Source organism: Hypanus sabinus, chromosome 12 (genome assembly GCF_030144855.1).
Source record: "Hypanus sabinus isolate sHypSab1 chromosome 12, sHypSab1.hap1, whole genome shotgun sequence".
NCBI classification, from domain to species: domain Eukaryota; kingdom Metazoa; phylum Chordata; class Chondrichthyes; order Myliobatiformes; family Dasyatidae; genus Hypanus; species Hypanus sabinus.
In genome coordinates, this window is record NC_082717.1 from 88,390,280 (window position 1) to 88,417,834 (window position 27,555).

At 41.3% G+C, this 27,555-nt stretch overlaps 1 protein-coding gene across 1 annotated transcript; it reads left to right on the forward strand.

Annotated features, from left to right (window-relative positions):
* The first annotated feature begins 986 nt into the window (after positions 1–986).
* Positions 987–19,699, forward strand: eif4a3 (eukaryotic translation initiation factor 4A3). The gene is made up of 12 exons (XM_059986407.1): positions 987–1,189; positions 5,128–5,200; positions 5,279–5,345; positions 5,530–5,592; positions 8,191–8,323; positions 12,335–12,415; positions 14,930–15,071; positions 16,401–16,539; positions 17,083–17,198; positions 17,287–17,394; positions 18,147–18,274; positions 19,404–19,699. Exons 1-12 carry the CDS (start codon positions 1,045–1,047, stop codon positions 19,418–19,420), a joined length of 1,212 nt encoding a protein of 403 aa, XP_059842390.1. The 5' UTR covers positions 987–1,044; the 3' UTR covers positions 19,421–19,699.
* The last annotated feature ends 7,856 nt before the right edge of the window (positions 19,700–27,555 follow it).

Genomic DNA, 27,555 nt, shown 5'->3' on the forward strand with positions numbered 1-27,555 from the left:
GTGGAGGGTTATGGGCTGAGTGCGGGTAGGTGGGACTAGGTGAGATTAAGAGTTCGGCACGGACTAGGAGGGCCAAGGTGGCCTGTTTCCGTGCTGTGATTGTTACATGGTTTATATGAAGTTAAACTTGACCGATGGGACACTGATGGGATGCAGAGCTGGGCTGAGAGGAGGCAGATGGAGTGCAGCCTGGAAAGCTGTGAAGCGATTCACTTTAGAAAGTCGAACTTGAAGGTAGAGTACTGTACAGAGTTAATGGCAGGATTCATAGCAGTGTGGAGGAACGGAGGGATCTTGGGAATGACATCCATAGATCCCTCAAAGTTGATAGGGTGGTTAAGAAGGCATATGGAATGTTGGCATTCACTAGTCAGCAGACTGAATTCAAGAGTTGTGAGATGTTGCAACTCCAAGGTTATAAATTTGTGTTCAGTTCTAGTTGCCTCGTTATGTGGAAGGTTTGGAGAAACTTACCTAGATGCTGCCCGTACTAGAGGGCAAGTCTTATGAGGAAAGGTTGAGTGAGCTAAAGCTTTACTCTTTGGAGTGTAGGAGGGTGAGAGGTGACTTAGAGGTGTACAAGATGATAAAATGCACAGATCAAGAAATTTCCCCCCTGCCAGGTCAGAAATGGCTAGTACAAGGGAGTATAATTTTAAGGTGAAAGCATAGGGAGGATGTGAGAGGCAGGTTTGTTGTACATGGAGTGGTTAGGGATGGAGCACACTGTCAGGGATAGCGATAGAGGCAGATACATTACGGAAGGAAAAATGGAGGACTGTGTGGGAGGCAAGGGTTAGGTTGATCTTGGAGTAGGTTCAATGGTCAGCACAGCATGAGGGGCCGAAGGGAATGTTCTATATTCAGAGCACAACCAATCGCGACCCAGCCGCCTGTCAATCAAACGTTAAGCCCGCCCACCAAAGGCGGCTCGTCTCGATCACGTGTAAAGTCGCGCGTCGGAAGTTGATTCAGTTCGTGCCCCGTGACGCCTAGCATGTTGACGCATGCGTGTTGCAGACCCTGGTGGTGTGGTGGTCGAAGATGGCGAGCTCGGGAAGGAAACGCATCCTGAAGGAGGAGGATATCTCCAAGGTGGAGTTCGAGACCAGCGAGGAGGTGGACGTTACCCCCACCTTCGACACCATGGGCCTCCGAGAAGACTTACTGCGGGGAATTTACGCGTACGGTGAGTGTGGCCTGAGGCAGGTGGACGAGGTTGTCGTGGTAAAAGCCTGGGTTTGAGGCCGCGGACCCCCTGTCTACTGATGGGCCGAGCCTGCACCCGGATTAAGCCGACACCTGTGTCGAAGTGCTGGACGGTCGCGGCGTCGCCTCTCTGATATTGCTGAATCCTAATGACTGATCAACGAACATCGCTGTAAATGGCTCTGGTTGTTACCGTGGTGTCTTGCTGTTCATGTATATCTCCTCTTTGCCCCGCCCTCGTTACCTGTTTGGGGATGTCCTGATGTAAAATTCACCATACAGATCACAAAGTATCTGAAGACTGCATTCGCATCCGCCATGAGGGAAGTACAACGATAGAAATTTAGAGGAAGCTAACTTCCATAGTAACTATTTGGGTTGAAACTGTTTTCCATCTCTGGAGTAAAATCTGATGCTCGTTTTTACGTCCCCCACTCTTTCAAGTATTGAATTGTGGACTACAAGTTTTTTTTCAAATACTTACACCAATTCACTTAAAATTCGTTTTGCCAAATTCTGCAAGTCGGCTTACAGATTATGCTCTTCGATTCAGAGTTTGTCACAAATGAAAATATCCTTAAATAGCCCTAATCCACTCAATGTCTTCATAATTTAAACTCCCCAAGCTTGCTGATGTCTCTTTAAAGCTCTTTTCTTTGGTCTCTAAAGTGACTAGAACTCTATCTGTTATTCTAATTCTGGTCTCTGGCATAATATCTTTGTTGTAGAGAAGAATGACTCCTCTATTAAAGTGATATATCTAAATATAACCTTATCTGGTCTACCTATCCTTTTACATTTCTCTAATCTCTGCCTTTCCCAAATACTTTATCACATTTCTCCAAACTATTTTCCTTCTGCCATTTTTCTGCCCACCTAACCATTACCAATCTCTGTTGCTATCTGTCTGCAGTCTACAATGCTCTGTCCAACAGCCAACCTCTTAATCAGTTTTGGTGTTAAATCATGCAATGTGTTTTGAGTGCAAGTCCTCCATTTTACCACGTACAGATGACACCAGCAGTAATTTAGTGCCTTGTCAGTGCAGCTTTGAGTCCTGTGAACTCCACAGCAAAGATATAATGCTTTTCACCCATTACCTTTTGCTTCCTTTAACTGTGTTCACTTCAGATCCAATTTACTCCTTTCACTTGGATTTGGCAAACTTTTACTTTTTGGATTAGTCAGTCGTGTGATCTCATCAAACACCTAACTAAAATTCACATAGACCATATCATCGAATGCATTGCTCTCGTCAACCTTGGTTATTAATAAAAACTCTAGTCACAATTTTCCTTCAATCTCATACCAGCTTAATTCTGCAAAAATTAAAAAGACTGTTTAATACATCCAACTGTCGTACTCTTCCTCAATGACAGTATCCCTGCTGTCTCCTAATCATCAGTAGGACCACCTGGTTTGAGAGCAGCAACAGGACTTATTTTTGTCAAAGAATACATTTTGTGTAATCCAAAATCTTAATGCTCCCCAGCTTTGCACAGTTCTCCAAACTTGCTCTTCACCATCTCTTTTTCTCAGTAAACTTGTGACCATCCTTGTTTCCCAGGTTTATCTGTCTCAATGACATCACTTCTGCTGGTGTTAGTTAACTCTGGTATCAATGATTCATTTGTGGTTATATAGGAATTAACTACCAGTTGTCTGGTTCTTTCTCTTGCCTTTTATCAGAGTGAAGGTAGAAGTTACTCCTGAGACTTGTCTGTCAAGTGCACATACACACACAGTGACCCATGGATATAATTATGCTAGGATCTCTCAAAAACCACATCTTTCCCAGTGTCAACCTGGATACTGTAAATGTAATGAGGCATGTCTGTATGTAGTACTGCTGGATAGAGTTGGTGACATGATGTATCCATCTGTGAATTATTTTTTGACATAAGGCTGATCCTTTATTCAGAAGTATGACAGAAGGCATCACCACAAGGCAATGAGTGTTTATAATGACACCTCTAACTCACAATTGGTGACCTTCAGCTAAATAATTGTGGGTCAAACTGAATGTTGGATGGTGATCTAATGTTTGTTAAATATTCTTCGAAGTTTATAATTCTGAAGCTTGCTATTCTTCCCCCTCTTTCCTGCAATCAATACTGACAAAGCCATTTTTCTGCCTTAAAGTCCTTCATGTGCAGTATTCAATTTTAGGCATTACCAGGAATCCATGTGTAGACGTTTAATGCCTGGAGCAACTACAACCAAGACCTCAACTCTGTTTTGGCCTCCCCTCCCCACCCTCAGTTCAGTCCCTTCCTACCTACATCATTGACACAACTCACACACTCTTGATCTTTTCAAGGATTTCCGGTTCCCTGGCCTCTATCATCTTACTTTTGCTATGAATGTCCAGTCCCTATACACTTCTATCCCCCAACAGGAAGGCTTCAGAGCTCTCCATTTCTTTCTGGAAACCAGACCCAACCAATTCCCCTCCACCATCATTCTCCTCTGCCTAGCAGAACTTGTCCTCACTCTAAATAATTTCTCCTTTGGCTCCTCCCACTTCCTTCAACCAAAACGGATAGGCATGGGCACTTGCATGGGTCCTAGCTGTGCCTGCCTGTTTGCCTGCTACATGGAAAAGTCAATGTTCCAAGCTTACATTGATGACACTTTTCCTACGCTACATTGATGACTGCATTGGTGCTGCTTCCTGCACCAGTGCTGAACTCGTCAGTTTCATCCACTTAATTAAATCGCTAGCATGTGATTGCTTTGTTAAATGTAGCTGAAGAATGGTGGAAGAAACACCAGCATGTCTGTTGGGATAAACAATTGATGTAAATACTTTGTGATAGGTTGCACTGAAGGAAATACCATAGTGATTCTCAAACATTTGTGTTTACTTTTGTAAAGCTTGTTGCATTCAGAAACCTCTTGATTTTCCTTGGAAAGGGCCATTTTAATAGTCGAAAGTTAAATGTTTCTGATGTTGGAGGGAACTGCAGTTTTACCAACACATGGCAGCCACTGGTACACTAATTGAACAAACAGTGGAGAATATAATGAAAGGGCAGGAATCTGACCTTGTGATTCTTTGTAGATCTGCTGTTTTATAAAAATATGCAAGCTTCCATTTAGAAATATTCTTGCGTCAGAGGAGCAGTGACAAAAGAGAATTTATCCTCTATCCTCAGTTGCTCTGGAGAATGTGGTTGTGGGCAGCTGCCTTGAGCATACTGCAGCCCCTGTTCTGTTGTCAGTGTGCTTCCAGTGTCCAGATGGGCAGGGTATTTTGGGATGTTCTCTTTGGGACACTGAAGGGACAGTAATAATTGCCCCAAGTGCATCATTTGAAGGGAAACCTCGAAGTGCTAGTTTTTCCTTGTACATCACGAGTTTGGTAGATTCTTGTTGAGTTATTCCATTGCACCCTGGGGATAGTGCATGCTGCAATCCTGCTTTGATAATGGAAAGATTTTATTGGCTTGTAACTCAAGGTCATTAAAGAATTGAGAAGAAACTGGAACAGGTATTCCTCAATTCAGACATTCTTTTGTGAATTCCTGCTCTAACATCTGTCTCCAGCATACCTGCCTTGACATGACGGATGTTTTCTGTCAAACAGTATTAAATTTTAGCAAAAAACACATGAAATCTTGTGTAATTCCAATCTATTCATCTCATAAAAGCTTCAGGGAGTGAAGCTCTGTGGTGGGGGTCAGGAAAGAGTAGGTGGTGCTAACAATATTCACAACAGGATCGCGGAAGTCTTACAACAGACTCCTCACATCTGTAGTTATTTCAAAATGTTGTTTTACCCTGTGCGTGCTGTCAGGAGTGCTGTTATTGACGATGTAACAACTGTTCCTCTCTCTTGTTCTACAGAAAATATGTTCTGTTTAATTGCAAAATATATTTTCAAGAATTGAGCAGTGTGATTTTTTTAATTTGCAGGCTTTGAGAAACCATCAGCTATTCAACAGAGGGCCATTAAACAAATAATTAAAGGAAGGGATGTCATTGCTCAGTAAGTACATCTCTTCAGTTTTGTAATTGCACATTAAAATTGAACTGCTTATTTAATACTTCCCATCTTTTTACCCAGATCCCAGTCTGGAACAGGAAAGACAGCAACTTTCTGTGTATCAGTATTACAGTGCCTGGATATTCAGGTAATACTTGTTAACATCTATATTTATTTTTATCTTGGTAAACAGATTATCTTATAGGACTGTGTACATAGAAGCAGTGTAAATAAAATTTAAGTAATTGTTTTAGATTAATGACATCCATTTCACAGATTATAATTGAATGTCGATTTCTATCCTTTTTAAAACAAGTTCTTTTTACATCTAGGTTCGTGAGACTCAGGCACTTATATTGGCACCAACACGGGAGCTCGCAGGACAGATACAGAAAGTAAGAATTAAAATTTTTACAAGTTAGGCTTTCTTCAATAAAACTAGGTGAAAAATTCTATTTCATTCTTAAGTGACTTCATTGTCAGTACACCCAGGCCAGAGTAGCATACCACAATTGGTTCCAGCATTTGTGTTAGGAAAAGTGAATGTTTTGTTTAGGGGTGCTTTTCTAGATGGGCATGTGATGAGATGTTTATCAACAGAACGAAGTTTTAGATCCAGTGTTGTATAATAAAAGTTTTTCGGTAGTCTTAATAGGTAAGGGTCTTGAGAGAACAATGATCACAATGTGACAGTTTTATATAAAGGCTGAAAGTGATTTAGTTCAATCTCAAACAGGGGTTTTAAATCTAAAAGCAGGCCATGAAGGTGGGACTTGACTATAGTAGTTTGGAATCGCTGTTAAGAGGTGTAACAGTAAGTAAGGATCTGACTTACAGGGAAAGTTTGAATAGGTTAGGACTTTATTCCTTGGAGCGTAGGAGAATGAGGGGAGATTTGATAGAGGTATGTAAAATTGAATGGTATAGGGTAAATGCAAGCAAGCTTTTTCCATGGAGGTTGGGTGAGACTAGAGGGCATGAATTAAGGGTGAAAGGTGAAATGTCTAAGGGGAACAGGGGGGGCATTAGTTCACTCAAGCTGCTGAGAGTGTGGAACGAGCTGCAGGCAGAAGTGATGGATACAGGTTTGGTTTCAACATTTAAGGAAGTGTGGATATGTATGTAGATGAGAGAGGTATGAAGGGCTTATAGTCCAGATGCAGATCGATGGGACTAGGCATAATATTAGTTGGCATGGACTAGGTGGGTTGAAGAGCTTTTCTGTGCCCGAGAGTGAATGAGTAAAGAAATTAGCATTAACCAAAGCATTAGTGTTGAGGAAGTTAATGGAGCTGATGACCTGCTTGCAAAAGTGGCTATATAGATGGATGCAACACACACAAAATGCTGGTGGAATGCAGCAGGCCAGGCAGCATCTATAGGAAGAAGTACAGTCAACGTTTCAGGCCAAGACCCTTCATCAGGACTCTTTCAGTTAGAAGGCCCTGGCCTGCTGCATTCCACCAGCATTTTGTGTGTGTTGCTTGAATTTCCGGCATCTGCAGAGTTCCTCGTGTTTACATATAGATGGATGACCTAGTTCTCAAATATATTCTGTTGCTGAGAGTACAGTCCTCATAGGCTGGAAGGTAACAAATGAAATGGTGCTATTTAATGAGAGAAAAGAACTATACACCAGTTCATTTGGCATGAAAAAAGACAAGCTTTGTTTGTCACACGTACATCAAAATGTATAAGAAAATGTGTCGTTTGTGTCAAATCAAATCAGTGAGGTTTGAGCTGGTCAGCCGCAAGTGTCACCACACTTTTGGTGTCAACATAATAATCCTAACTACACATCTTTCAAATGTGGGATGAAACCAGAGCGCCCTGAGGAAACTCATTGTTACGGGAAGAAGGTACAAACTCCTTACAGGCAGCGGTGAGAATTGAATTCCAATCTGGTGCTGTAACAGCATCTAGTTAACCACCACACTACCATGAATAAAAGGGAAATGGCTAGAAATGTTCATAAAGAAGTGCTTACAAGCCACTTAGAAAATAGTACTAGGAATAGCCAGAGTAAGAGGAATTCATGGAAAAGAAATCATTCTGGACAAATTGTTCAGAATTTTGAGCTTGTAAACTAGCAGATTAAGGGTGAACTAGTTTTTCTATCATACATGAACATTCAGAAGGTTTTGGATAAGGAACTGTGATTGAACAGAACTAGATTATATTGTATTAGATGTAATATCCTGCCATGAAAACAGTAGAAATAAACAGGTCACTTTCAGGTTGGAAGAGCTTGCTGCAGATGTTCACTATCTATTTAGTAACTTGTCTGAGGGAGTCATGTAATATATCCAAGCTTATTTAGTGTTTAAAAAGTTAGATGGTAGTGTGGGCTTGTGCAGGATATAGAGAAGTTTCAAGAAGAAAGACTCAAGGGTGTCAAGCAATAGTTAAACATTAGAAAGGCAGAGTTTTTTAAAAAAAATAATGACGGATTGGAAAAGGGTGTTTGGTAAGATGGGGGCTTGGGTGGTGGTGTACACCAATCATTAAAAGACATTTCACTACTCAGCAGCAATTAAGACCACTTGCAATACATTAACCTATATTAAAAGAAGATTTTGAGTACAAGAGCAAAGGCATCTTCTGCCTATTGCTTTCATGCCGCATTCACAGTGCTGCATGTAGATCTGAACTTGCTTGAGAGAGCAGGCTGCTTTATGTCCAGGCTTGTGCTTTGGGAGGATCTGGTCATTGAGAGCATTTAGGAAGCAGTGATCAAAATGAAACATGGGTCTTAAACATTTGTCAGGGCATAGGAAGTGCTGCCTGCTCTTGTGTGATATTTGTAAGATCTGTCTCTTTACATCTTAAGTAATTCAAGTTATTTTAAATCTTTGAGGGACATACAGATGAAGAGAATGATCTGTTTGTGAATAGCAATGTCCCAATCCCCTAAATGAGCGGTTTTTAAGAATGCTAGGGGTAGTTTGGTGCAGTTTTTGTTGCAGCGTGACTGTCATGTGTCTGTTGGTCAGGTACTCCTCGCTCTTGGTGACTACATGAACGTACAATGCCATGCTTGCATTGGAGGGACCAATGTTGGAGAAGACATTCGCAAGCTGGACTATGGACAGCATGTAGTTTCTGGTACTCCAGGACGTGTGTTTGGTAAGGGACCTGTATTGGTCTTTAGTTTGAATTAGTAAGGGCTTATTTTTCTTTAAGTGAGTCTGTGTGTCCGCGTTTTCAAAATTTGTGTGCACCATTGCCATTGAACCTCACCAGTTGCACCTTATTAATGTATAGTATCAGAATCGGGTTTATCATCACCATCAGCATGTGGTGTGAAATTTGTTAACTTAGCAGCAGCAGCAGTTCAATGCAATATATAATCTAGCAGAGAGAATAAAGTTTTAAAAATAAACAAGTAAATCAATTACATATAGTGAATAGATTTTTAAAAAGTGCAAAAACAGAAATACTGTATATTTTTAAAAAGTGAAGTAATGTCCAAAGATTCTGTCCATTTAGGAATCAGATGGCAGAGGGGAAGAAGCAGTTTTTGAATTGTGGAGTGCGTGCCTTCAGGCTTCTGTACCTCTTATCTGATGGTAACATTGAGGAAAGGGCATGCCCTCAGTGCTAGAGGTCCTTAATAATGGACACTGACTAGATTTGCAATCCTCTGCAGCTTCTTTCAGTCCTGTGTAGTAGCCCCTCCACACCAGACAGTGATGCAGCCTGTCAGAATGCTCTCCACGGTACAACTATAGAAGTTTTAGATTGTATTTGTTGACATGCCAAATCTTTTAACTCCTAATAAAGTATAGCTGCTGTCTTGCCTTTGTTATAACTACATCGATATGTTGGGACCAGGTTAGATCCTCAGAGGTCTTGACACCCAGGAACGAAGCTGCTCACTCTGTACCCTTAAGTCCACAATCAACGTCTGAGTGCCAGGTTGTTGCTGCGGCACCACTCCACTAGTTGGCATATCTCACTCCTGTACACGCTCTCATCACCACCTGAGATTCTACCAACAATGGTTGTATCATCAGCAAATTTATAGATGGTATTTCAGCTATGCCTAACCACACAGTTGTGTATATAGAGAGTAGAGCAGTGGGCTAAGCACACACCCCTGAGGTGCGCCAGTGTTGATCAGCGAGGAGGATGTTATCACCAATCCGCACAGATTAGGAAGTTGAGGGTCCATTTGCAGAGGGAGGTAGGGAGGTACAGAGGTCCAGGTTCTGCAACTTCTCAATCAGGATTGTGGGAATGATGGTATTAAATGCTGAGCTATAGTTGATGAACAGCATCCTGACTTAGGTGGCTGTGTTGTCCAGGTGGTCAAAAGCCATGTGGAGAGCCATTGAGATTGTGTCTGTCATTGACCTGTCGTGGCATTAGGCAAATATGTTAGGGAAACTTCATAAATTGTACAGTGTAAAGTGGTCCATTGAACAATCTTGGGATGACCCAAATGGTTTTGTTCCTGCAATACAGTTGCTGTCATTGTAATCTAACATCAGTCAACATTTGCTCACAAGTTGCCACAAATAGCAAGTCGATAATGACCACAACATTGTTTTAATTATTTTAAACATTGGCCAGGCCAAGACACCCACCTTTCTATTCCACATTCTAGTGCAACAAGACTGCTGTTTTGAGATCTCCATACTTTCTAACACCTCATCTGTCCAACCCCACTCCAGGTAAAGGAAGAGAACAAATATTACTATAAACCGTTTTGTGTTTTCATGAATTCGGAGTCAATCCATTTGTGGATAGAATATAGGACAGTACGACACAGGAATAGGCCCTTCGGCCCACAATGTTGTGCCTAGCCAGCTAAAAAGTAAATAAAAAAACACAACATAATCCCTCCTGCCCACACAATGTCCATATCCCTCCATCTATCTCATATTCATGTGCTTTTCTAAAAGTCTCATAAAAGCCTCTAAGATATTTGCCTCTACCACCATACCAAACAACTGATCCCACACATGCTGCACTCTGTTTAAAAAAAACTTGCCCCTCACATCCCCTTTGAACCTACCTCGCCTTCAATGCGTGCCCTGTGGTATTAGACATTTCTACCCTGTGAAAAAGAAACTCCCTGTCCACTCTTTCTATGCCTCTCATAATCTTATAAACCTCTGTCAGAGCTCCCCTCAGCCTGTCATGATAGCACATGCCCTCCAAACGAGGCAGCATCCTGCTAAACCCCTCCAAAGCCTCAACATCTTCCAATAGTGGGACGACCAGAACTGTATTCAATGCTCCAGATGTAGCCTAACCAGGAAGTTGCAACATTCCTCTTGACTTTTGAACTCAATGCCTCAACTAATAAAAAAACAAGCATACCATAAGCTGTCTTAATCACCCAATCGACCTCTATAGCCGCTTACAAGGAACTATGAATTTAGACCCCAAGATCTACCTGCGCAGCAACACTGTTAAGGGTCTTTTCCCCTAACAGTGTACTGTATCCTTGCATTTGCCTTACCAAGATGCCAACACCTCAGATTTATTAAATTTATTTATTAAATTTAGTTAAACTCATCTGCCATTTCTCAACTCTTATCTGCAACTGATCTATATCATGTTGTATTCTTTGTCAGACTTCTATACTAATCACCTGCAAACTTACTAACCCACCCATCTACATTTTCATCCAGGTCATTTATATTAATCATAAACAGCAGAGGTCCCAGCACTGATCCCTGTGGAACACAGCTAATTACGGACCTCAAGTTCAAATTAGTTCCTTCAACCACTACCCTCTAACTTCTATGCAGATGCCAGTTCTGAATTCATCAGGGGCCCCATGCATCGTCATCTTCTGAATTAGCCTCCCATGAGGGACTTTGTCTACATACCTTACTAGAGTTCGAGTGATCGCACTACTCAATTGACTTAAGAATCTGTACCTGCCACTGTCTCTCCTGCATGCGGCTGTAATATTGTACTTGATTAGTAGTGCAACTCTCTTCCCCCCCCCCACCCCCACTCCTTTTGATCTTTCCTAAAACTTTGAAACCTGGTACATTAACCCCTCTGTCAACCAAGTCTCTGTAATGGACGCAACATTGTTAGTTCCATGTACTGATTCATTCTCCTCACCTTCAGCCTTGATGCTCTCTCTAAAATACACACACTTCAAACTATCTGTACCATCATACTTATATTAATTTTTGCCTATCAGTACTTTCCCTGAAAGCTACTTTCCCTGAAAGCTACTTTCCCTGTCTGTTCCTTCACTTACTGACCTGGTGCTCTGGTTCCCAACCCCCTGCAAAACTTTAAACTCTCTCAAGTAGTATTAGCAAACCTCCCCACCACGATGTTGGTTCCCCTCCAGTTCAGGTGCAACCTGTCACTCTTGTATAGTTCATCCCTTCACCAGAAAAGATTCCAGTGATTCAACAACTTAAAATACTGCCTCCTGCACCATCTCCTCAGCCACTCATTCATCTGTGCTATCATCACAATCCTACCTGCACTAGCACGTTGCACTAGGAGTAACCCAGAGATTATTACCTTAGATGTCCTTCTCTTCAGCCTCTTTCCTAACTCCCTGTACTCACTGTGTAGGACCTCTTCTCCCTTTTCTGCCTATGTCATTGGTGCCAATATGCACCATGACCTCTGAAGTTTACCCTCCCCCTTGAGAATATCGTGCAGCTTCTCAAAATTTAACAGGTCATTGTAATAATAAGTAAATTAACAGGAAAAAACTATTTACCCTCTTCAGCTAACCGGTGTTGGTTACTCTGGTACCCTTTCAAACCATTGATGTAAGGCCATAAGACACTAGCAGAATTAGGCCATTTGGCCCGTTGAGTCTGTTCTGCCATTTTATCATGACTGATTTTAAAAATGGTACTTGACTCACAGCTGTTTCTAAAATGCATCTCCCCTAAAATCTAAGGCTTTATTGTATTCACTCCCCTGCCAAATAGAGTTTTTACAAATATACCAATAAATGATCCCATTTTTAGTTTTCCAAGATAACCGACTGTTTGAAAGTTTTAACTGATCAAAGGCTGTTGCTGATTTAAGTCTTGATTTTTTTTTGGCTGAGTTTTTACTCAAGTTGTAATTGTATAGATGACCATCAGAGGCCATTGAGATCATGTAAGAATGACCTTAACCATAGATTTTATTCAATAGATATGATACGAAGACGAAGTTTGAGGACACGTTCTATCAAAATGTTGGTTCTTGATGAAGCAGATGAAATGCTGAACAAAGGTACCTCATCTTTGCATTCTGAAGCTAGGTTAAATAGTGTGGTCTGTACTCTTTTCACTGTAGATGTTTTAGAAGTGTTATGAGCAGAGCATTTAATTTTATAAAGAGATTCCAGAAGGTTGATGGAGAGGGAAACTTTCGGGGGAGGGGAGGAAGGCCATTCAAAACAAGATTAGAAAATCCATAGCCAGCTTTCTCTAAACGCTGTCATGGCTTGGTAAATTGGCCACTTCAAGCAATTGAGTTGGGTTAGACCATCAAAGGAAATGGAGGAAGGGTGGTTAAATGAGGCTGATGTGCCATTGAGTTATGAGTTACAATATATGAATGGCAGTGCCTTTGTAATTACTTGGCATTCCTCCCTTTGACCTATTTTGCCCGAAGTGTTACTGTGAGTTATTCTACATACCAATATCTAGCAATATCAACTCCGATGGATAGGTCATATTAGCTGGACACTGGCTTTGTGGTTTAAAAAAAGCACAACAGCATCTCTTCCACCTCGGGCGACTGAAGAAGTTCGGCATGAGCCCCCAAATCCTCAAGACCTTCTACAGGAACACCATTGAAAATGTACTGGTGGGCTTTATCATCACCTGGTATGGGAACTGCACCGACCTTGATCACTGGGTACTGCAGAGAGTGGTATGGACAGCCCAGCGCACCTGTGGATGTGAACGTCCCTCCATTGAGAACGTTTATAGCAGCAGGTGCAGAAAGAAGACCTGAAAGATGATCAGGGACACACGTCACCCTGACCATAAACTGTTTTCAGCTGCTTCTGTCTGGCAAACAGTACCGCAGCATTAAAGCCGGGTCCAGCAGGCTACTGGACAGCTTTCTACAAGCCATTAGACTTTTATATTCACATGACTGTATGTTGCAACGGAGTCATAACACAAAGTTTTTCCACTCCCTCATGTTGTGGGATGGATGTAAGATTTAAATAAATTCTAATTTGTTTCCCTGGAAACAGATCCTTTACCCCCAGTTAAAAGAAGGTCAACAAGCCCCAAGTGGGCAAAGGAAACAATTCTAAAATCAGAGCAAAATCACCTGAAGAAATTCACTATTGTATCTAAAAACTTGGGAGACATTGCACTCAGTACGCCATTCCATCATGGCTGATTTATTATTCCCCCTCAGTCTGATTCGCTGCTTTAAATGTATCCAGTAACTTGGCCTCCACAGCTGTCCATGGTAATGAATTCCACTGGCTGAAGTAATTCCTCCTCTCTGTTCTAAAAGGCCAAATTAATCGGAGGCTGTGCCCTATAGTCCTAGACCCCTCCACTGTAGGAAACATCCTTTCCATGTGCAATGTATCTACGCCTGCCTTTTAATATTCAATAGGTTTCAGTGAGACTCCCCGCCTCATTCTTCTAAATTGATAGATAGATACTTTATTCATCCCCAAGGGGAAATTCAACTTTTTTCCAGTGTCCCATACACTTATTGTAGCAAACCTAATTACATACAGTATTTAACTCAGTATAAATATGATATGCATCTAAAAACACCCTCCCAAAAAGCATTAATAAATAGCTTTTAAAAAGTTCTTAAATAGTTTTACTAAAGTGCATTGAGTGGTAACTTAAGCTCAGTCCTAACCCCGGCACTTTAACATGTCTTGCCCCTGGTGGTTGAATTGTAGAGCCGAATGGCGTTGGGGAGTAATGATCTCTTCATCCTGTCTGAGGAGCATTGCATTGACAGCAACCTGCCGCTGCAGTTGCTTCTCTGTCTCTGGATGGTGCTGTGCAGAGGATGTTCAGGGTTTTCCATGATTGACCGTAGCCTACTCAGCGCCCTCCGCTCTGCCACCGATGTCATACTCTCCAGTTCTGTGCACACGACAGAGCCCGCCTTCCTTACCAGCTTATTAAGACGTGAGGCGTCCCTCTTCTTAATGCTGCCCCCCCAGCACGCCACCACAAAGAAGAGGGCAGAAAGAATTGTAGCAAGTATGGGTCTAGTGTCATCAAGCGATCCTCATAACACTTTTATTCCAGGGTCATTTCGTGAACATCCTGATGAAGCCATCGCAGTAACGGTCCCCAGGAAATCCAATTGGGAATGAGAGGGGAAGGGCTGTACTTAGTGGTTTCTAAACGTGCACTTCCATGAGTGATGGCTGAAGTCAGTTGTATGCAGCAGATGCTTTATAGGGGAGCTGAACAAGCAAAGAAGCGGAGGGGAAAGTAGTTTGGAAGCAAGTTTGCGTCCAGGTGTTGACTGAGCTCAATGGCCTGTTTCTGTACTGTGTGGACACTAAGCAAGAAAAGTGCAGTTGTAACTGTGGCCTATTATTTTCCCAAATAAAAAAGCTAAAACTGTGTGAACTATTTGTTTTCAATAAACATATTTGTGAAAGGCTATTGAAATAATAATAGAATTTTGATTGTGTTGCATTGTTCTCTAAGTAAGATTGGCTTTAACATGACACTAGCTGGTTGGCGATGGTACTCCACATTTTTTTTGAATGCATTATGTGGTTTGTTTTACTGACCGCAGGTTTTAAGGAACAGATCTATGATGTGTACAGATATTTACCTCCAGCCACACAAGTGATTCTTATCAGTGCTACCTTGCCTCACGAAATCTTGGAAATGACCAACAAATTCATGACGGACCCCATCCGAATCCTGGTCAAACGGTAGGATTCTTTCTGCCTGAGAACCTTGCAGTGTTCTAAATTTCACCACAAGCCATTGAGCTGTGAAGTTCCATGTTCCACACTCACCTAGTACCCTTTCTTCCATTACTTGTAACCAGAAAATAACCAGCATTGGCTTCCTTTTCTATGGTGTCCTTTGAGAATCTATCCTTGGCCCCTTCCTTTATCTCATCTGTACGGTACCTCTCAGTGGCATCTCAAAAAACACACTCAATAACCAAATGTACACTAACCTTTACCTTCAAACTCCTCTTTGTCTTACATTTGTCAGAAACATTTTGTTCTTAGTCTAGTCCTGTTGAGCAGAAATTCCCATTGATGGAAAATTCAGTGGAAGACTACAGATTTGCCTTTGGTCCATATTACAAGCTTCATTTCCAAACCCGAACTGACTGCTGAGACTGAACCAGAATGTTGACAACTTTGGAGTGCCTCGAGTCTGAGCCAGTACTAAGCAATCCTGTTTCTAACTTCATAACATTTGACTCTGAGCCGGCCTTCACTCATCTGCTGCAGTTACCATTCCGGTGTTAATTCCTTTACACTACTCTCCATGATTTTGAGGTCATCCATATTTCTGCTGCCCAGGTGTCACCCTTCAGTCCAGTGCATGCTGACTTGCTGATTTCAAACCCTTTGTGGTCTTGCTTCTCCCTGTATTTTCTTACTTTGTATTCCCCCTGAGGTATCAGTGACCTTTGAACTCTGAACACTTGCTCACCACAAATTTAATGATTGCAATTTGGTACCAAGTTGTGGCATTCCTTTCCAAAACTGATCTTGTTTCACTTAAATTCTGACAGACCCGGTTCCCATTTTGTTAGCTCTGATACCCTGGGGTTAATATTTGAAGGGGAGTTGAGCAGACAAATAAATTAATTCCAATTGTTTACAGTACAGTAGCGCAGTGGTTTGCGTAATGCTTTACAGCGCCAAGAATCAGGGTTCAGTTCCCTCCATGACCACATGGGCTTCCTCTGGGTTCTCCGGTTTTCTCCCACAGTCCAGAGACCTATGGGTTGGGGTTAGTGAGTTGTGGGCATGCTATGTTGGTGCTGGATGGGTGGCGACACTTGCGGGCTGCCCCCAAGATATTCTGTAACTGTATTGAATGTTGATGCAGAACAACAGGGTTCACTGTGTTTCAATGTACATGTGGCAAAGCTAATCTAATCTTTTATAGTAGTCAAAATGTAACTGATGAAGTCCTATTACACAGGCAGTGCAGTAGGCAACTATCAAATTTAGAGGCTTCGGGTCAGTTTCTGCTGTGCCATGTATTTTAATATGATTACATTGTGTTTACAGTGATGAGTTGACCTTGGAAGGAATCAAACAGTTCTTTGTGGCAGTTGAAAGGGAGGAGTGGAAGTTTGACACATTGTGTGATCTGTACGACACATTGACCATTACCCAGGCTGTCATCTTCTGCAACACCAAGCGGAAGGTAGGAAACATACCCAGGCTTCATTGTCACTTCAGCATGTTATCTTTCCACTCATTTGGTAAAGAAAAGCAACTAAATACTAAACAAAACTTTACTTAATGTCAAGGGCACAGGAGGTAGAACTACTGCCTCATCGCTCGTTTATTTTATTGCTGTCTGTGGAGTTTGTACGTTTCCTGTCACAGTCTAATAAGACATTTTAACAAAGTTTGTATGGAATCATGGAATTTTATAAAGTATGTATTGCAAAAGAAAAGTTAAATATGAAAAAAATATATAGTTACATAGATGAGATTCTGCAGGTGCTGGAAATGGTGTAATGTCCCTATTGTGTGGCAGTTTGTTGAATTTTTGTGCAAGTGTTTAGAGTTCCTGTAGCCATTACTTCTGGAAAATTTTCAGCCCCAACTTGCACACATTGGAGATGTTAAATGCTGATTGCTAAAACATTTAATGTAAAAGTATTTATTAGTGTTCGGAATTGCTTTTGTCCATAAAGGGGAAATTAACACACTGTTTTCAACACCAATTTCTTAATTGTAGGTGGATTGGCTCACTGAAAAAATGAGAGAGGCTAACTTCACAGTGTCATCCATGCATGGTGACATGCCACAGAAGGAGAGGGAATCCATCATGAAGGAATTCCGCTCTGGTGCAAGGTGTGTAGTGTTTGAAAGCTCCAAGAGTTCTGATCATTTTGGACATCAGTGACAAAACATGACTTCTGCTTGTTTTTTTTTTAAACAGCCGGGTGCTCATTTCTACAGATGTTTGGGCCAGGGGTTTGGATGTCCCTCAAGTGTCGTTGATCATAAACTATGACTTGCCCAATAACAGAGAATTGTACATCCACAGGTAACTTTAGTGTGTTGGTTGTGCTAGGTTTGGTTTTATCATTCTTGATGTCATTGGCCAAATGAACCACAATCTCCTCTCTTCCATCCCCTCTCTTCAGTGACTGAAGAGCCATTGTGTGTAGTCACGCCTCATCCTCTGCCACATCGCTGCTGTTGGTGGAATTCAAAATATCCAATTGCAACTTGATAATAGCTTCCATGATTGTGTAATGCATAACATCTGAAGTATGAAACCAAATTATTACCAATTAAAGTAATATAGTATTAGGGCCCCTCAGTAGTGTAGTGGGTTAGCACGACAGTGTTAATAACTCAGAGCGTCAAGGTTCAATTCCAGCATCCTCAGTAAGAGGCTTGTTTGTCCTTCCCATGAGCACAAGGGTTTCCTCTGGGTGCTCTGGTTTCCTCCCACAGTCCAAAGACATACCAGTTAGTAAGCATAAAAGGTCCTTGTAAATTGTCCTGTTATTAGGCTAGAATTAAATGGGTGGGTTGCTGGATGGTGAGACTCGTTGGGCCGGAAAGGGCTGTTAGGTGAGGTATCTCTAAATAAATCAAATGCAAAGATTTTGAAAATGAAATATTAAAGTCTTAGTGAGGTGAAATGAGTAGTTAATACAGAAGTAATTAACATTACCTTATTACCATGCAGATCTTTGAAACAATTGGCTAATTAATATGGTATGGTAGCCAATATCCTCTCTCCCTCCCCCAGCCCCCTGTTCTGACGTTCCCTGCCATTGGTTGTAGGATTGGCCGATCAGGACGATATGGACGCAAAGGTGTGGCCATCAACTTTGTCAAGAACGATGACATTCGTATTCTGCGAGATATTGAACAGTACTACTCAACGCAGATTGATGAAATGCCAATGAACGGTGAGCTCTTGTTCAGTTCTTTACCTCTAGACAGCTATCAGGACAATCTGGAGTCAACTTTGTATCTTTTAGCAATTCATGAGCATACTCGGATGCTTGGAGATACCCATTCTAAAATCTGATTGGTGCCAATAATAAACTGGAAACCATTAGCTGGAACAAAATCTCACATTTAAAATGTGCACATTTAAATTGGGGTGTGGAATATACTTGACAATGCCAGGCTTAGACCAAACCTGGTGATTTTTACCACCTTCAGTACTCTTGTTAATTTTGGGCAGAAATAGCAGTTTGCTCCTCCTAGCTGAGCAGAGCAAATGCAAGAACAAACACAAGTAAAAGCGCCTTATTATATACTTGCATCTTTCTAACTATATAATGGTTAAATATTTCTTCACTGCTCTGTCATTTGAAGAGCTCATGCCAATTTGATTTTGCTTCAACTCCACTTTCCTACCCTCTCCCTACAGTTTTGTAGTCTAAAAAATCAGCTAATAATTTGTATTGAATACCTTTCATATCCCTCTGCGTTGGAGAATTCCAGAAATTCACAACACTCAGAACCTTTCTTCTGTCATGATATTTTCATCCAGGAATCCACCTAGTGAACCTTCTTTGCACTACCTTTAATGCAAGCAGATCCCTCCTTAAATAAACAGTAAGGTGGAAGTCTACTAATACTGTGACGGTTACAGTAGCAAGTTTTCTCTATTTTTCTTTGGCATTTTCAGGGAGAATAAAATTCCATGCAGCAGATCTTGTCATAAACATAAAAAAGATTCTGCAGATGCGAGAAATCCATGGCAGCACATGCAAATTGCTGAAGGAACTTGGCAGGTCAGGAAACACTAGAGAGGAATAAACAGTCAATGATTTGGGCCGAGACCCTTCATCAGGACTGGAAAGGAAAGAGGAAGAAACTACCCCTTCCTCTCCCCACCACCTTATTCTGGCTGTGTCAGCCTTCTTTTCCAGTACTAATGAAGGGTTGCCATAAATGTTGCCTGATCTGCTGAGTTGCTTCAACATTTTGTGTTGTAGCAGATCTTGTATGATATGTTTGTACAATTTAGATTGTGCTGAATTTGACCTGTCTTATGTGTTTACATTCTGGTTATTTTTTGTCTAGTTGCTGATCTTATTTAAAGCAAATGAGAAGACCAGGGGATCTGAGTGACCAGTGGATGACATTTCTTTTGCTTCTGAAGAGAAAACGCTACTCAAGGCTCTAATATATCGCCCTAAAGATTTTAGGGTGTGGATCTGGTCCCATCTGATTTTGTAAACTAGTGTCTTTTGGTTTCTGTTGTACACAAGGGTTTCTAGGATTTTGTTTACTATTATATTAAGTAAAAATACAACATTTTAATGTTGAATCTGCAACTGTGATGCTCTATTGACATTAAAGTTTGGTATTAACTTTAATTTTGATTCCAAATTTCTTTGAGAGTTTGGAGAGAGCATCTCTCCATCACTGTTTGGTTTCTCAGTGACTACTTTTCAACTTGTTACTTGAAAGCCATTTAGGTGCATGCCTTGTGTACAGAATTTTGTGTAGGATCAAGGAATTTCAGTTCTAACTTTAATGTAGAGGAATTCTCAGTGAGTGTATACAAATTAGGAGTAAGAGGAGAACCTGAGCCAATATTAAGATCATGTTTGCTGGTCAGATTTGATCTTTGGTCTCAGCTCCACATTCTTGTCTGATTTCCTCACTATGATTGAGGGTAGCGAATTCTAAAGATCCACTGCCCTCGGAAGAATTTCAACCTTGAGAGTACTAAACAGCTGATCCTTGAAATTCAGCTGTGTGCTCTCCAGGGGGAAACCATTTCCCTGCCCCCAACCCACTGGTACTCAAAGGTGAACACTGTTGGGTGATTCGGTGGTCTACTTGCTTGATCTTTCTCCCTGTCTATTTTTGATTACATTGTGTTATTCAACGGGCATATCAGCACCTTAATTCCATAGGGCACAAAGCCTTCTGGCACTGCAGCTAATGACATTTCCTAATCATGATATCATAGACATTGGCTCAGCCGTGCATTCCATGTCTTTGAAGTGCTCTGCCCTAAGCCTGACATACAGTACTGTTCAAAAGTCTTGGGTGCTTATATAGCCATATTTTCCCTTTTCCCCCCAACCATAATTCCCCTCTCCCTAACCCCTTCAATCCAAAATAGAAACCCATATCAGAATCAGGTGCATCATTTCTCACAGAACAGCGCAATGCATAAAATTACTACATACTGTGCAAAAGTCTTGGTCACTCTGGCCGAAGACTTGCACAGTACTATACTGTATGTTAAATTTGTTGTTTCATGGCTGTAGTATAGTGCAAGACGAACATTTTTATTGGTTGTAAAATAAGTGCAAAAGACAAATAATGAGGTAATGTTCCAGGACCATTCGGAAATCTGACGGTGGAAGGGAGGAAGCACAAGAAGACTGCAGGTTTTTCTGACTCCTCCCTTATCTGTAACACAGAGAAAGCATAACTTGAATGGTGAGGGCCTTTGAGGCACTGAAGTTGAAGATGTCCTCAATGGTTGGGAGGGTTGTGTCAGTGATGGAACTGGCTGCATCTACAATCCTCTGTAGCCTCTTGGTCCTGTTAAGGAGCCTTCATACCAGCTAGTGATGCAACCAGTTATAATCCTCTCCACTGTACATTTTAAACATTTGCAAACCTTTGGTATTCTCTAACTCATAATAAAGTAGAGCTGCTGGCGTGTCACCTTTGATTCCATTGAAGGTAGGTCTGCTGAGATGTTGACGCCCAGGAACTAGAAGCAATGCACCTTTACACCGCTCACCTCCATAAGGGCTGGTGTGTTTTCCCCAGACTTCCCCTTTCTGAAGTCCACAATCAATTACTTGGTTGTGACCACTCAACCAGCTAATCTATTGCACTTTTATATGCCTCCTTGTTGCCATCTGAGATTCTGTTGGCAACAATGGTATCATCATTGAGCTGTGCTCAGGAATGGGTAGTGGGTTAAGCATACATCCTTGAGGTGATTGTCAGCAAGGAGATTTTCTTACTCGTCCATACTGGCGGTCATCTCCCAATAAAGCTACAGCACATGGGAATGACGTCGTTATAGATAAATTAGGCCAGTCCAGGAAGTGAGGTATGGCATAAGGTTCATGGGAGGACTGGAAGCTCATTTGCATCTAACTAATTGCAAGGAGACTGGCACACAGGAATTCTTACAATCACAGAGTGACAACTCGCATTCAAAAGAATAGGATGCAGATATGATGGGTGTTTTTTCTTAAAAAGCAGATGGTTTAGCATTATTAATCAAGGAAACCATCGGTGCAGTAATGAAGGAATTGTGAGTGGAGCTTAGAAATATAAAATACTGCTGTGATTATATCACAAGCCTCCCAACAGTCTGTGGCAGGTGTAGACAAATCCTAGAAATGTAGAGGAATAGGGTTGCCGACGGTCACAGATTTCAACATCCCATTATTACTGGATCACTCGGTTTGAAAGCATTGGGGTGAAATTTTAAGGTGCATTTATTAGAGGTTTTTAAGTCCGTATGTAGGGAGTATAACTAGGGATGAGGGAGTGATTAAAGTAATCCCAGGGAATAAACCTTGGTGAGAGGATGGAAGGATGGAGTGTTAGTGGACATGGAAAAGGATAATCTAGAAGTCAAATGGATGCTTTTCATCTGCATTCACTAAGCAGAACAACATAGTCATTGTACATTTCAATAGGGATGATGAATTTCTAGAGCACCTTAACATTATAAAAGGAGACATTGGATGGTTGGGTTGATTTGTTCTCTGATCTTGGCAATTTACTTGCAAACGTTTTGTCACTATGCGAGGAGACATCGTCAATGTGCTGGTGGTGGTGGTGTATCCATGCTTGGCCTTTAAGTGCTTCTCAAACAGCTGATTGGATGTAATTTCAGAAAGTCATTTATAATGTGGCTGATTGGCTGTAAGGTGCACTTTGTGGTCTGAAATTTTGCCCTTATCTGTTTATAAATAGGATTGAGGTCTATGGGTTTGTTATAGAGTTGTTCATGGAAAAGCATGTTTCTAGGAATTAACTTGCATGCCGTGTGTTTCCTTGTGCCATGACTTTCACTGATGCCTGTCTAATTTGTGCCCTTCTTGATCTCAGGGCCTGATGAGATATATCCCAAGTCTGAATTAAGGATAAGGCCAAATGCAACAGCAATAGACGGATCTGGGAAATGCAGACTGGGAGCAAGTGTGTAGGTAAATCAACATATGTGAATTAATGTTAATGAAAGTTCAGGACCAAGAGCATTGGAATGCTAGTTTGGTAAAGGAAAAGAAAACATAGAAAATAAAAATAGGTCTTACAGGAATATAAGAGCATGTAGGGGGATACTTAAATTAAGAGATCAACAGCCACAAAACATCACTGACAGGTAAGAGTAAGAAATTGCAAGGCATTTTATAAGTATATTTAAGAACAAGTGGATAGCCAGGGAAAGAGTGTGTGCATAAGAGACCAACCCAGCGATCTGTCTGTGGAGCTGCGAAGACTTGGGCAAAGTCTCCATTCATTCATTCATTGTAAATTGAATATTTTATTGTAATTAAATATTTCAGTAGGGACAGTGAAGCTTTGGAGCATGTTATTAAGCCGTTGGCATGAAGTGTGAACTCCGCATTCTATGGGAGAAGTATTTAGCTGTATTGAACAGCAGTGTTCAAACACGGCAAAATACTTCTATCTAGTAAAGAACATTTTCCAGCCCGGAGAAAAATTGTCTGGGTCTTTACAGCTTCTCAAGTTTCTGATCTTGCCATGTGAGTCTCCGGTATGAAACTTAATACATTTCCATCAGATGTGTAAATCTCCAAAGCTTCATCAGTGCTAACATTGCATCTTACTAAATCTATAAAAGCCACCACATCCTCTATCTATATAAAGAAATTCCTCTGGATTTTCTGTTTGGATTTATTTGTAACTATCTCATAATTATGCCAGTTGATCTTAGTCATAATGAAGACATAACTTTTTTGCATCTATCAAGTTCCTTCATAACATTAAATATCTCAGATTTGATCTGAGATAAGCTCTACTGACTTCTGAAAAACTATTACTTTGTCCAATGCTTTAGTGCCTCACTAATATAGAGATCCGAAATGTTCACAGTACTCCAGGTGTGGTTTAAGCACCATTCTATATGTGCTTAGAATAACTGCCTTACTTTACAGGTGTGTTTTTAAACTATGTAATGGTTTTGCCTTTACTGATCAGTGCACCTGACCCAGATCTCACTTGATTTACTCCATTTGGGCATCCCTTTTCCATTCTGAGCTGGCATCCAGGATAAAGCCAAAATTATTTACCGAATGATACATCTGCAATGACTTTAAGCAAGTGGGCCCAATACGAATTTGGAATCCACATGACTTTAAAGGCTGGTATTTATTTTTGTATCAGATGGTTCTCTTGGATCATTACTTAGAGTGAGAGAAGTTTCTTGGTAAAAGCAGGATTTGCTCATCTTGCTCTTTCCTGGTTGGTTCAATGCATCAGCCACTGATTTATTAAACACAAAGCACACTGCGGATACTGTGGTCAAATCAAAACGTACAAAAAGGCTGGATGAACTCAGCAGGTCGGGCAGCATCCGTTGAAAGAAGCAGTCAACATTTCGGGTCGAGACCCTTCGTCAATTTAAAGTTCATGGCTTCAGTGACTGCTACTCATGAAATATTTTTCTATGGCCATTGTGCTTCAGCGTGTTAAAGAACTAGTGTGAAGCCAATAGTATCAATGACCTGGTTTTTAAACAGAAATGTTGGGGTAGCTTCTGAAACCAAATGTTCATGAAATCCTTATGCAGACCATGGGAGTCCAAATTGGCCACTGTGCTGGTAAAGATATATATATTGTTTAAATGCTGTAAGTACTTAGGCAGGTCTGTTAAGAGAGAAAAAGCTAACATTTCAAGTTAATGACTGAGAAAAACAGGTCCCACTCTCCGTGTTTCAGTAATTCTCTCCAAGTACATATTCATTCTTCTGTTGAGTATTGGGCTTGAATCTGTGCCCTTTGCTGTTTCAAGTGCAGCAGTTGTGTTCAAGGTAATATATTCTGCCTTATGTTACCATACTGGTCAAACATCACCAACTTTAAACAGGATCACAGTACCTAGCCAAAGCAAATACTCTAACCCATTAACAGATGGGTCCTCTTGTCAAATTACACTATGGTTCTTTAGAAAGTTGTTCAAGTTTTTTGTTTCTGCAGAGCACATTCACATGGACCACCTTACCATAGAGAATTTCTGTGCCAAGTCCTGCTGCTGTTGAGAACCAGTCCCTATGTATCTGGGACAGGATGTTGTGTTTACTGAACAGCCTCCTCTCTGTGCTCAGAACCCTTCTAGTGTACGAGCTCACCAGTTGAGTCATGATGTGTCCCACCTGTATTATGCCCTGACATTCCCTGAATGCCCTGAATCTGTTACTCACTATACAGTGCAGTCAAAATGAAGTCTAATGAAAACTTGAGGACCAGCATCTCATCTCCTGCCTGGGCACAACACTGAATTCTCCAACATCTGATAACTCTGATACTGGCTAGACTTACTATTTGCAATAGATCACACTCTCACAGAAACCATGCCTCAAACCTATCACATTCACTTTGCCCTATTCATTCCTCTCTGACTTAGTTTTATTTTTGTCTTTCCTAGTTCTGACCTGAAACTTTAACTTCCTTTTTCTACTGCTGCCTGACTTGTTAAGTGTTTCCAGTGGTTTCGGGTATACTTTGGCTTGATTTGCCTTTCACTGATGGATCAATGTGTGACCATGAAACTGCAAGCAGTAACCTTCTCTGGATGAAGGTATGTAATATTTTATTTAAGTGGTCTGAGCACACTGGAATATTCCAAACCCTGTTTGAACAGTCCCAGATTCAAACATTGTATCAGACTCCAGTACAGGAACATAATCAGCAAGGGTGATTAGTTATCAACCGAACAGCATAAGATATAGGAGCAGAATTAAGCCATTTGACCCATTGTGTCTGCTCTATCATGTTTGATTTATTATCCCTCTCAATCCTATTCTCCTGCCTTCTTCCTGTTACCTTTGACTTGGCCTCCACAGCCATCCATGGCAATGTATTCCACAGATTCACTACCCTCCTTATCTCTGTTCTAAATTAATATCCCAACTAAATAAGGGCCTCCCTAACTAAGAGTTAGCATGACATTATTCCAGTGTTACTTGTAAGTTTGTACCTTCTCCCCCTGAGCTGCATGGGTTTCCTCCAGCTGCTCCAGTTTCCTCTAACAGTCCAAAGGTATACCAGTAAGTAGGTTAATCAGTCATTATAAATTGTCCTGTGATTAGACCAATATTAACTAGGTGATTGATGGATGGTGTGGTTTGTTGGGATGGAAGGGCCTTTTCCTTGTCCTCTAGCCAAGTTAATCTCCTCCTACTGCTTACCTAATCCAACTCTGGTTATTCAACTATTCAGGTTCGTCTCTAACTTTGAAATCTGCAGATTCCAAATCATTCTCTCAAATGGTAACATGTCCCTTCTAACTCAGGTCTGCTCTTGCCCCATACAATAGATTCTTTGTTGTGACTGCTCTGTCTCCTTCAAATCCTACACTCTCTGCACCTTTAAGCTTCCTATACCCAAACTTCACCTTTCTGCCTTCAGGAAAGGCCCCAGGGTGATCGCTCCTGCAAAAAGCCAAAATCTACCAGTATTGTCACCGAAGCAGGGAAACATGCTTACCTGCCCACTAGGTGCATGCAAAACTACTTACCCATGTACACCAATCCAATTCACCTGCATTAAGGCTGTTATTCTATGCCTTGCCTATTTAAGTATCTGTTGAAATGCCTCTTAAACAGTAATTTTATTTGATTGCACCTGCACCTGTACATTCCAGGTATCAACCTCCGTAAAATAAAACTACCCCCTATGATTCATTTTAAATCTTACTCTCACCTTAATCCTTTGCCCTTTAGTTTTTACCACCATCTAAGTATCTACCCTATTTATGCCTCTCAAATTTTATACACTTTATCAGGTCCCTCCTCAATGTCTGCCACTCCAGGGGAAAACAAAGCTTATCCTCTCTCTCTATCCAAGCACTATCCTGGTGAATATCATATACCCTCTCTCCAGTGCAATCACATCCTGCTTAAAGTGTGACAACCAGACTTGTATACAGTACTCCAAATGAAGACAAAACAGTGGTTTGTACTGTTGCAACATAAAATCACAATTCTTAATATTCTACACCTCGCTCAGTGTGGTGAACTATGTGCCTGTCTGGACACGCCCCCTTCTGACTGCTCCTGTGGCTCCTCCCACAGGCCCCTGTATAAAGGCAATTCAGGTCTAATCCTCTGCCTCATTCTCCAGGATGTAATATGATGGTCACTCACTGCTGGTTCCTTCTTCAGTCAATAAAAGCCGATATCTCGCCTTACGTCTCAGAGTGAGTTATTGATGGTGCATCACCCAGACAGCCAAGCAGGCCATATACCCTCATCACCCAACTAACCTTGCCACTTACAGGGGACCACAAACTTTGAGCTCTAAACCTCTTCATGTCCTATCTCTATTTGAATTCCCAAAATGCATCACCTTTCACTTGTCCAGATTTAATGCTATCTGATCTATATCCAAAAGTGCCTTACACAACTTTGCTCACTATCTTGTAGTATGGTGGTCAACCACTGCTTGTTCCTTCTTCCAGTCAATAAAAGCCGATATCTCCCCTTTACGTCTCAGAGTGAGTTATTGATGGTGCATCTATTTTATTGACTGGAAAAAGGAACAAGCACTGGTTGACCACAATACTACATCCTGGAGACTGGGAGCTCAGGCCCCAATCGCCTTTATACAGGGGTCTGTGGGAGGAGCCACAGGAGCAGTCAGCAGGGGGCATGTCCAGACAGGTATATGTAGTTCACCACATATCTCACCACCAACAACTTTCAAATCATCTTCAAATTTATTTCTGCATCTACATCCTTCTCTGCTCGATGGCATTTGTTCTCATAATCCATGTTCAATTTGTCCCAATAGAATGAATGTTTTGTGAACTCTGGGAGCCTTAAGCTAGATCTGCTTAAGGGATTTGTGAAATACTTTGTCCCTTTCATCTTTTCATAACCTTTCAGTTTGATGTTGGAGCAGGTAATCAACCTTGACTCTTCTTTCCAGCTTTCATTTTCAACTTCCAAATTCAATTATTGTAGTGCATACTCAGCCAATATTAGCGCTCAGATTTTGT

What these genes read in the sequence shown, in the direction of transcription:
- eif4a3 (XM_059986407.1), top strand. Translation starts at nt 1,045, where the DNA reads ATGGCGAGCTCGGGAAGGAAACGCATCCTGAAGGAGGAGGATATCTCC. An exon ending in GGAAGGGATGTCATTGCTCA is followed by an intron (nt 5,201 to 5,278) that starts GTAAGTACATCT and finishes CTTTTTACCCAG; the next exon opens with ATCCCAGTCTGGAACAGGAA. An exon ending in AGAGAATTGTACATCCACAG is followed by an intron (nt 17,395 to 18,146) that starts GTAACTTTAGTG and finishes CATTGGTTGTAG; the next exon opens with GATTGGCCGATCAGGACGAT.